At 36.1% G+C, this 10,484-nt stretch overlaps 2 protein-coding genes across 2 annotated transcripts; one reads left to right on the top strand and one right to left on the bottom strand.

Annotated features, from left to right (window-relative positions):
• The first annotated feature begins 166 nt into the window (after positions 1–166).
• On the top strand, positions 167–7,350 carry LOC309483553 (uncharacterized protein). Its single transcript, XM_082149445.1, has 2 exons — positions 167–792; positions 4,120–7,350. The coding sequence occupies exon 2, from the start codon at positions 4,165–4,167 to the stop codon at positions 7,153–7,155; it is 2,991 nt and encodes a 996-aa protein (XP_082005571.1). The 5' UTR covers positions 167–792; positions 4,120–4,164; the 3' UTR covers positions 7,156–7,350.
• Positions 7,351–7,732: 382 nt separating this feature from the next.
• Positions 7,733–10,155, bottom strand: prss1 (serine protease 1). The gene is made up of 5 exons (XM_082149446.1): positions 10,028–10,155; positions 9,681–9,840; positions 8,320–8,573; positions 8,072–8,208; positions 7,733–7,973 (listed from the first exon to the last, which is right to left on the bottom strand). Exons 1-5 carry the CDS (start codon positions 10,065–10,067, stop codon positions 7,824–7,826), a joined length of 741 nt encoding a protein of 246 aa, XP_082005572.1. The 5' UTR covers positions 10,068–10,155; the 3' UTR covers positions 7,733–7,823.
• Positions 10,156–10,484: the final 329 nt, after the last annotated feature.

Raw genomic sequence — 10,484 nt, 5'->3', positions numbered from 1 at the left:
AAAAAAAATCTGAAAATCAAGTTGCTTATCGGAGTTCTGTAGTTATTGTGTAAACATTATTTTGGGAACAATTCACTATAAGGTTATATGTGCTAATTTATTTAAATAGCAGACATGGAAAAAAAAAACAATGAATAATATTTTTGCATTTATTAGTCTAAAATAATATTCATTTTATACGGACTAGAACATTTTAACATACCAATAACTAAACTAATATCAGTTCATAATCTGTATTATGAATGAACAATTAACAATGACCATTAGGCTATTATAACTTATACCTGTTCTGTTTAAATGAAGGGCAGCATCAGATCAGCCCTACAATTGCCATTGTCATGACTTATGTTAAACTGCTTATCGTTTATGGTTTTAGAATTTTATATAGGCTATTTATTTTTTATTTATAATTTCACATTTAATTTGGAACCATTTATATGGTTTGGTTTGCAACTTTTAATGGAATATTAGATGCATGCCTTTTGCAGTGAACAATTTGTTTTCTGAAACGTTTTAATGCTGTATATATATTTATTTAACTGCAATTAAAATTGAATAAAAGTCATACCCATATATGTAATTGATGGTTTGGTATACATCGTGCGCGGTAAATGGAGTCAAATTATTTAACATGTGTTTACATATTGGGGTGATTTTCTTTACATAACCACACATCCAGAAAAAGACGTCGAAGAGGCTTTTATCGGAAACGGAAAAGGAAACTCCATTTGTTTAGGGTATGAGTCCTGAATCGTAGTTCATTGGTGCTGCTGAAAAGAAAGAGCATGAAAGGTTGGTTGCTTTTCTTTGTGTTGCTTGTTCGCATGTACTTTCAACAAAGTTAAGGCAGAAGCTCATTTTATGCAGTCGATCAAACGATGAGTAATTTTGCATTGAAGTGGTGTTTCTTATTATTTAAAAAATTAAGTGTTGGTGTTTAAAATTGTTCGTTTAGTCCTGCGTCGGGCGTTGTAATCGACAGACACATTAATCCTTTTCAAAGACGCTGATTTCGCTTTTCAAAATAAGCTCGTTCTTAAAGGACAGGTTCTGTAGTATTAGGAGATGCAGGGCTGACTGTAACAGCGCATGCATAAAGCATTACTGAGACATTATGGAAGGAATGGCCTTTGCAAACGCATGCAGAGCGTCATATCACTCTGCATCAACCGCTATCTACTGCGGCACTGCATTTTTTTACCGTAGTTGTGCTTTTGCGGTCATTATTGAATATTATTAAATACAAATACTGGGTAAGCACTCAAAAAGGGGACAATGAGTTGAGAACCCTTATTTGTTTTGTTTTCTTTGTTGTAGTTCTATTCACTATAACGAATGACTCGTATGAGCCGGTTCTTTGAAAGAATCGCTCTAATAAAAGAACGGACCACGAGCCACTATTGACAATCATAGAAACACGTGAAACATAAATACTTTATGGCAGTAATGATCTAATGAATAAGGATCAACTTAAATAAATAAATAAACGTAACGTATAAAAACAATCATTAGGAATTCAGCTATTTAATCTCCTATGTTTTATACATTAGCCCCTTCAGACCTGAATTATGTTTTAAGTTTCTGAAAAATATAAAAGTACATTTTCCCTGCTCATGAGGCTTCTATAAATGAGACCAAATAAAAATAAAATAAAAAATGTTTGGCTTTAATTGTAATTTTTTTTGTCCATTTCAATGGACGTCAGGTCAAAACAGGTGTACTTCACAAAAATGTACCAACATAAAATTAAATAATAAACATAAAAATTGTTAGTATATACTTAAAGCTTTTTCTCAAGGTCAAAAACTTTTCAACAGTATATCATTTCAACTTTAATTTTGAGGCTTTTGTTTTACAGATTGCACATTGTTTGTAACAAACTAAATATCTTAGAATCAATCAATATGGTCATGTTAGAGTCATTTTCTTTGCGCATCTTTCTTTTTTTAGATCAAAAACTTGAACATTACAACATTTCAACTTTAATTGTAAGGTTTTTGCTTTATAGATCGCACATTTGTTTATTCATAACAAAATAAACCTAGGAATCAATCAACGCATTCACGTTAGAGTAATTTACTGTGTGCATCTTTGAAACAATTTCTCTGTTAACGATTTTCTTGTATTTCTACAGTACATTACTGGCAGCACGGTTGCCATGCATGATGCATGTATTTCGATTTCCAGTAACTGTACTGTAATTCACTTTACAGTACACAAGATCAGTACTGTAAACTACCAAATAGTACTTTACTGTATTTGTACTGTATTTCGTCATTTGATCTGCTTTTGCTGTAATTAATTATACGGTATTGTACTGTAATATCTATATTGATACATTACTGATAAATATTTTTTCAAAATAATTACTAATAATTATAATATTATATCATAATAAATATAATATGTAGTTATTAGGAAATATAGGCTATAGTAGGAAAAAATATGGAAATCAATGGCTATACTGTCAACTGTCTAGTTACCGACATTCTTCAAAATATCTTCTTTTGTGTTCAGCCGAATAAAGAAACTCATACAGATTTGGAACAACATAAGGATGAGTAAGTGATGACAAATATAATTTTTGGGTGTACTAAACCTATAAAGGGATAGTTCACCCAAAAATTTAAATTGGCCCATGATTTACTCACCCTCAAGCCATCCTAGGTGTGTATGACATCGTTCTTCTTTCAGATGAATTATATTAAAAAATGTCCTGACTTCCAAGCTTTATAATGGCAGTGAATGGTTGTTTCTGTTTTGAAAGTCCATAAACGTGCATCCATCCATGATAAAAGTGCTCCATGCGGCTCTTGGGGGTAAATAAAGGCCTTCTGAAGCGAAGCGATGCGTTTGTGTAAGAAAAATTATTCATTTTCAAGTTACGCTTTAGATTTATGTCAAATCTGTATGTTTTGTACAGTTTCGCCGGAAGCTAGTCATTTTACTTTATAAAGTTTTAAATACGGATATTTTTCTTACATCTCCATCTTCCTCATCATCACTCCACATAAAGTCAACATCTGAGATACTTCCATCAGCTATATGTTCAAGCACTTCAAGAACTATATATTCTGCATATGAAAAAGTTTAAAAAATGTATCGGTACTGTGATATAGATTTTTTATATAAGAAATTTCAGTCAGCATTACTGGACTTCAGTTACTGGAATGTGATTTCAGTAACAGGCTTTTGAACCCACTGTCCATTCTAATGGACAGACACATTTGAAAAAATCCTGATTTAAAATTTGAAATTCTACAATCGATTTTTAACTTTAATTAATAATTTCAATCTTTCTATTTTACATACAAACTATGAAATACTGACAAACATATCAAAAAATGTAAATAAAACCATAGAAAATGTTGCTTGCTTCTGTGTTTGGAGTGAAGTGCTGACATGCTTCTCTTCAAAGTAGTGTTTTTTTTAATAATTACTACATGCAGAGCTTTACTGCCATTTGATTGGATGACAAGCGTCCAATCTAATGGACTGCAGGCTTTAAACTAGGTGAAATGCTCCAGAAGTAAAAAAAAAAGGGGGGTTGACATGTGATGTCCATTGTAATGGACGCAGGGTCTGAATGGGTTAGTTAGGCTAAACTCTTTGGAAGTTACAAATATTGAGGCTATATCCTGCATGAAAATAGCAAACGTGGGTGTTACAGATGACATTATGCATTTAAGGATATAATATTTTGCCATCAAAATAATACAGCAATACTATTTAAACTCAATACAAATGCTTGTATGTGGCGTAACAACTTTTTAAAATTGGCCATATAACCATTACAATTCCAACTTGGCAGTAAAAATATGATCAGTGTCTATCAGCAGCTCTCAATCAGGTCCAGTGAATGTGCCGTGTTGTTTTTCAGTCGGATGCCGTGGGACACTCTTCCGGAAATGAAATATGATGTATATAATATTATTTTGATATAATATGTTATGTATTTTTTAATTGATGTTGTACTACAACAATATTAATAGATCCACCTATTATGTGGATATCATGTGAAGCAGCTACTAATGTGCTGATGAAACTTATCATTAGATGCAATACATCTTATAATATCTTATCTATATCTTTCATTCCTTTTCCTTTGTCTGGTTTCAGCTTGAGTGAAGGGAAACTCAGGCACCTGCAGGCGACTCGCACATCATGCTTAAAGGAGAGGATAAGAAGCAAGGAACCAACACTGATGAGGATGAAACCAATGAACAATCTGTGAAGAGAGGTATGGGGGAATTCATTTCAAAAGGTCTGGCATTAAGCTCCCAGAACAGAAGAGTGGAGGAACCGTCGCCTGCAGGCACTAATGCCCTACATGAGTCCTTGCCTGTTAATGTTGACGAAAAAGAGAGTGAAAAAGGCTCTTGTAATGCAGATGTAAATACATTTCCAGAGCAATTTAAGTCTGATTTTACCCCTGTCAAAGAAGCTGAAATGGATGCTCAGAAATGTTTGGAAGACCTTGATCAGCCAGAGTCAAATTCTAATTGTCTTTCCAGCACCACAGATAATGGACCAAAATCACTGCCTCTTAATGCAGAATTAAATAAACCACAAATCGACACTCAGATATCTGTTCAAACAGATGAAATCTCAAGTAGTCAGTCTGAAAGAGAATCTGACATGAATGAAGCCCACTGTTCAACTGTCCAAACATCTGAGAAAGATGTCTGTGATGCATCCTGTCCTATTATAAGTGATAGCCAGTGCGAAGAAGATTCTGAAAAACAAATCCATGAGGACACTGCAGATGCAAACATTTCTGACACTGAAAATCAAGAAGCCCTGCCCTCTGACACTTTAAACCAAACTGATGTAACATTGGATGATGCATGTGTAGATCATTCAACTGAGAAAACGCAAGAGCCTAATTCAGAGCTGAATAGCCAGACACCTTCAACCGAAGCAAGTGCGGAGGCAAGCAGTATGGAGATCAAAGAAAGTAAACGTGGATTTCATTCATTTTCTCGCGGACGGCCACGCAAAGAGAAACGGGTCATCAAGTGTGAATATTGCGGGCGCCCGTTCAATCATGCCTCTGCGTATATCATTCATCTGCGTGTCCACACAGGTGAGAAGCCCTTCACATGCCAGGATTGTGGGAAAGCCTTCGCTCAACTCTCTAACCTGCGATCTCACAGCAAAGTCCATAAATCCAAAAGTCGGAAACGTGCGCACAGATACCAAGACCAAAGTAGAGCCACGACTGAGAAAAATGTAGACATGAACCATGTGAGCGTGATCGACAAAGTGATCGACAAAGTGGAAAGTGACTGTCGTAGTAATCAAATCACCCCTAGAAGGAGGAGGGGGCGAGGAAGAGGGAAAGGGAAACCTCAAACATGTCCGATCTGTGGTAAAGTCTTTTGCTACAAGTCTGTCCTCAAAATCCATCTTCGTATTCACAGTGGAGAAAAACCATACTCTTGTAAGGTGTGCGGCAAATCCTTTACTCAGGCTTGTACTGCACGTGTCCATGAAAGAGTGCATTGGTCCATCAGGCCTTACTTCTGTTCCAAATGTGGTAAGGGATTTTCTCAGATCGGGCCATTAAAGATACACACGTGTGAAGGTAAAAGACACCCACATTCCACATTGAAAGATATGGAATTGGATGGTGTTATCAGCTTCAGGTGTCACCTTTGCAAAAGTTGCTTTGGCACCAGAGATGAGTATGAATTACATTTGCAAGGACACAAGGATACCCAGCGTTACAGCTGTGACTGCTGCAAGCAGACGTTCAGTCTTCTCTCAGAGCTACATACGCACAGCAAGCACTGCATTTCCATGCGGCACACAAAAACCAAGTCTTCTGGTTACAGTTCTCCTCACAGATTACAACACAAAAACTCCTTGAAAAGAAGAACAGCACAAAAAATGCGAAGTGCAAGTCCAGTAAAATCTCCTGAAAAAGATTTTTCTTTGCTGAAGAAGTTCAAAAGATGCTCTTCTTTGCTTGCTTGCCCTCCTCAGGTCATGGCCACTTCGGTTTATGACTCTCAGAATAATCTCTATTCAGTGAATCAGCCGATCAAATGCAGCTATTTTGTATCTCAACTGAACAGTACACATCAAAAAGCAGATCCAAGAAAGTACTTCTGCCCACGGTGTGGACGAGTATTCCGGCATGTAGGAAGGCTGAGAGCCCATATGCTCACTCATTCGCGGGGTCAAGGCTTCACGTGTGTCGATTGCAACAGGATGTTTAAAAACTGGAACAAATTTTGGATTCATCAGCGGCTGCATAGACAGAAGAGAGGACGGTTTTTTTGTCCCAAGTGCGGTCAGGGGTTTCGATTTGTGGGCTTGTACAATAAACATCTGCAGAAGCATCCAGAGCTTAACGCTCATGTTTGTCCCTTCTGTCCTCACACGTTCTCAAATGCACAAAAGTTGAGAAATCATCAGCAAGAGTGGCACCGCTCAACTATGCCCTTTATTTGTGATATTTGCGGAAAAGGTTTCCCGAGTGCGATCGTTCTTAAACGACACGGAGTCGTTCACTTCACAAATGAAACAATGGAGACACATTACACCATTCATCCACAGTCTGCTGTGCATCCCTACGAGTGCGGTACGTGCAATGCCAGTTTTGAGACCCTAGACTTGCTTTTCCATCATCAGCTCCTCCACAAGTCTGTAGAGAAAGAACCAATAGCAATGAAAGGCCAGCTACTTATAACAGGGGAACATCAATCTCACCACCCCCAGCGTCAAAGCCACAACTACTGCCTTTCTGATAATCAGACACAAAAGAAACTCCTCTCATTCTCCTCTTCAAATGGTGCTGAAATGCCTCATTCATTGTCACACTTAGGTCCCTCAAGTTTACATCCATTACCAAAACAGCAGCAAAAACCGAACACGGAGGCCCCGAGCACCACCAGGACATCGTCTTATGTGTCATCAGACCCACATTCCTTTCCTAATTCTCAAAATAATGTGAGGCAAATTGTTAAAAAACACACTGAGAACAGTTTTTCAACAATGGAAGAATTAAATGGTTCAAGCCGGTCACCATCTGTATTGAAGACAGAGGACACAACTGGTAACTTAGTTTGCACTGAATGTAACGCTAGTTTTTCCAACCTTCTAGAATTGCATGGACATTACTTGGACCATGCCAGAGGACAAATATGAATATTCTGTAAAAGTTGTTCTCTTTTGTTCAGTGAGTGTGTGAGGAACTTTTGTATGGGAATGACATAACTTCTGAAACTAGTGAAAATGTTGACTGTATATGAATATTATGTTTTTCATGTGATATCAACATTACTGATGTACTGACACATAATTTTGTTTAAAAAATAAATTTTCAAATATTTGGACTAGTTATTCCCTGTAATTGACAGTATTGTTTTATTTGGAGATCCTATAGTTTGATTTAGATCTGTTGGTGTTGGTGCTGTAAGTGAAATTTTATCTGTTGCTTATAACAGATTAAATGTCTTGTCTGATATCGCTCAAGTCTTATGTTATTTATGCTTGTATAGTTGTTTGGGCTAAACATTCAGATTTTTTTACAGATAGTAATAAGTACAACCAGATCTGACAAGAAATTAATAAAATACAAATACAAATCAATGAAAAGATCCATAATAAATGTATTCAATGTTAATTAAATTTGTTAATTTTAAATATGTCAATTTAATTAATGATAATGTGGAACTCAATCTCAAAACTTAGCTAAAATATAATATAAATAATACAAAGAACATTCTTTAATGTTTGTTATCAGATCTTTATTTTAGTTTGCCAAAATGATATTGCAAAATGCCATGATTATGGCCTTGAAAATCCGTGGTAGCTTAGTTGGAGTTCATGGTGTTTCTGATCCAGGTGGTGAAGTTGCAGACTTTGGCATAGACACCAGGATTGTTCCTCTGGGCACACCCGTAACCCCAGGACACAATACCCTGCAGCTGGTTGTTGCACACCACTGGGCCGCCAGAGTCACCCTGCGATACAGAAGCGTTTCAGAGAAGTCAATAATTGCTGCAAAAAGTATTTTTATATATCTGTTAGCTTGACATCAAAAGTTTAGCATTGATCTTACCTGGCAGGAGTCCTTGCCTCCCTCCATGAAGCCAGCGCAGAACATGTTGGAGGAGATCTGACCAGGGTAGGCACTTTTGCAGGTGCTGTCACTCAAGATAGGAGCGTTCAGGCACATCAGACGGCTGGGGTAGTTGCCTGAGAAAACATCAAGTCCCCACTTGGTTAATTTGCATTAATGGGTTATTTTAAGATGGCCTAAAGATTTACGCAGGAAGTTTCATTCCATATTAATTTAGTGGCACGCACTTCCACTGGCGCTCATGTTTCCCCATCCAGAGATCAGGCAGCTGGTACCAGATGAAGCACAGCTTGAAGGCAGAGCAACGGTCTTAACGTAGCTGTTCAGAGTGGCGGCACTGCTCAGCTTGATCAGCATGACGTCATTGTCCAGAGTATTGCTGTTGTAACTGGGGTGTCTGATGACCGTAGCGGAGTTGATGAACTGCTCGGTGCCCTCAGTGGTGTCAATGTTGTGCTCACCCAGACGCACCTGGACACGTCTGAGAATAGAGACAAGTGATTATTGGTTTATACAGAAAGCATAAAATGTTAAACTCTTTAACATACTTCTACAATTTATTTTTTGAACCTAAGAAAATGTGCAGTTTGTTTGCTGAATTTTAAGTGATTACTAATGATGTATCCCTTATGTGCCTCTTATAGGAGATATTTATTTTTGAAAAGTAATTCCTGTATAGACACATATGGTAGAATCTTGACTACAGTAAGATGATGGACATTTCTACCCCATAGCAGGGCATATATTGTAACACTATGAGCAGATTGAGCACTGCCATTCAAAAGTTTGGGGTCGGTAAGATGTTTTTTGGAAGAAGTATCATAAGCTCACTAAGGCTGCATTAATTTGATCCAAAATATAATAAAAACAGTACTACTGTGAAATGTTATTACAGTTTAAAACAGTTTTCTATTTGAATATATATATTTTTAAAATGTGATTTATACCCTGTGATGGAAAGCTGAAATTTCAGCATCATTACTCCAGTCTTCAGTGTCACATGATCCTTTAAAAATCATTTAATATGCTGATTTGGTGTTTAAGAAACATTTCTTATTATTATTATCAATTTGAAAACAATTTAAAAACTCCATATTATTTGTGGAATTTTTTTAAGGATTCTTTAATGAATAGAAAGTTATATTAAACAGCGTTTATTTAAAATAGAAATATTTTGTAACATTATCACTGTCTTTACTGTTACTTTTGATCATTTTAATGCATACTTAATTTAAATAATGGCATAGCAAGTAGAAATTTGTCATTACATTGGTTATTTAGTTGCTTTCTGTTATATTTAAAAGGAAAAAAATTAAGCACAAAATAATTCATTACAAAGTTAAAATGTTAAAAGTAACATAACTTCCTACACTATAGAAATCGTAAAAAAAACAACAACAACATTATTCTTAATTCAAATCCAAAGACAAAGTTTTTGTGCAATTGGACTTTTGATTCAAACCTACTGAGATATAATTATTGTAACAACTTCCCCATGTGACAAGCTCCAGTCCAGTCTCCAATATATATATATATAGGCTATATATAATGCACATGAAAAAAAAAAAAAAAAAGGACTTTCACTTACGACTTGTAGCAGTGAGCAGCAGACACAACCCAGAGGTTGCTGATCAGAGAACCACCGCAAAAGTGGTAGCCAGAGTTCAGGGAAACCTGGTATGGAACACCATTCTTAGTGCACTCGTATCCGCCAACAATCTTGTCATCCTCATTCAGAGGAGCGGCATCTGGGAAAACATAAGGTTTCATTGTTTCATACATTTTACCAATATTAATGAAGAGAGCTGTAACCATACGGAATTAAATAAAAAATTGATTATATTTTACATGATGATGTCTATTTAGATAAACCCTAAAAACCCTTAATAGATCTGTATTAATTTCGATCTAAATCTTTCATGCCCCTTTACTTACAAGCCACAGCGAACAGAGCCAGAAAAATGAGAGCCTTCATGTTGAGACTGCTGAGTGTGTGTTCCCATGCTGTTAAGACCCACCTTTTATACTCCGTCTACTCCACAGCTCGAGATAATTTTCAAGGACATACATACATGTTGGTTCATTATGTAAGCCTTAAATAGCAACCAGTGTGTGACTCCAGCATGTGCTTCAACATAATTCAGATTGTCTTTCTAGAACATATTATTGCAAATCATTTTTTGCATGTTGAGAAACAATATTCACAAACTGATTAATTGATGTTTCTTATTTTCTAATAGGCAATCATTTGCAGCGGTTATTTATAAAGGGGAAATTTGGTTGCATATTAGTAACAACTTGTAACAAATATGTTCAGAAAATTAACAAATTTGTCATGAGTTTTAAATATTAAGTGCTTATCATGCGCTACTTTAAGAAAAATGTTTTGACA

This window comes from Leuciscus leuciscus (assembly GCF_965113295.1).
Source record: "Leuciscus leuciscus genome assembly, chromosome: 20".
NCBI lineage: Eukaryota > Metazoa > Chordata > Actinopteri > Cypriniformes > Leuciscidae > Leuciscus > Leuciscus leuciscus.
Note: the sequence above shows the minus strand (reverse complement) of the source record. Positions and strands in the feature narration are given on the sequence as shown.

Bases quoted from the DNA above. Each gene is read 5' to 3' on its own strand.
- prss1 (XM_082149446.1), bottom strand. From the start codon at position 10,067: ATGAAGGCTCTCATTTTTCTGGCTCTGTTCGCTGTGGCTT. The intron at 9,841-10,027 runs GTAAGTAAAGGG...ATGTTTTCCCAG, and splicing joins GGCTCTGTTCGCTGTGGCTT to ATGCCGCTCCTCTGAATGAG. The intron at 8,574-9,680 runs GTAAGTGAAAGT...CTCTATTCTCAG, and splicing joins GCTGCTCACTGCTACAAGTC to ACGTGTCCAGGTGCGTCTGG.
- LOC309483553 (XM_082149445.1), top strand. From the start codon at position 4,165: ATGCTTAAAGGAGAGGATAAGAAGCAAGGAACCAACACTGATGAGGAT.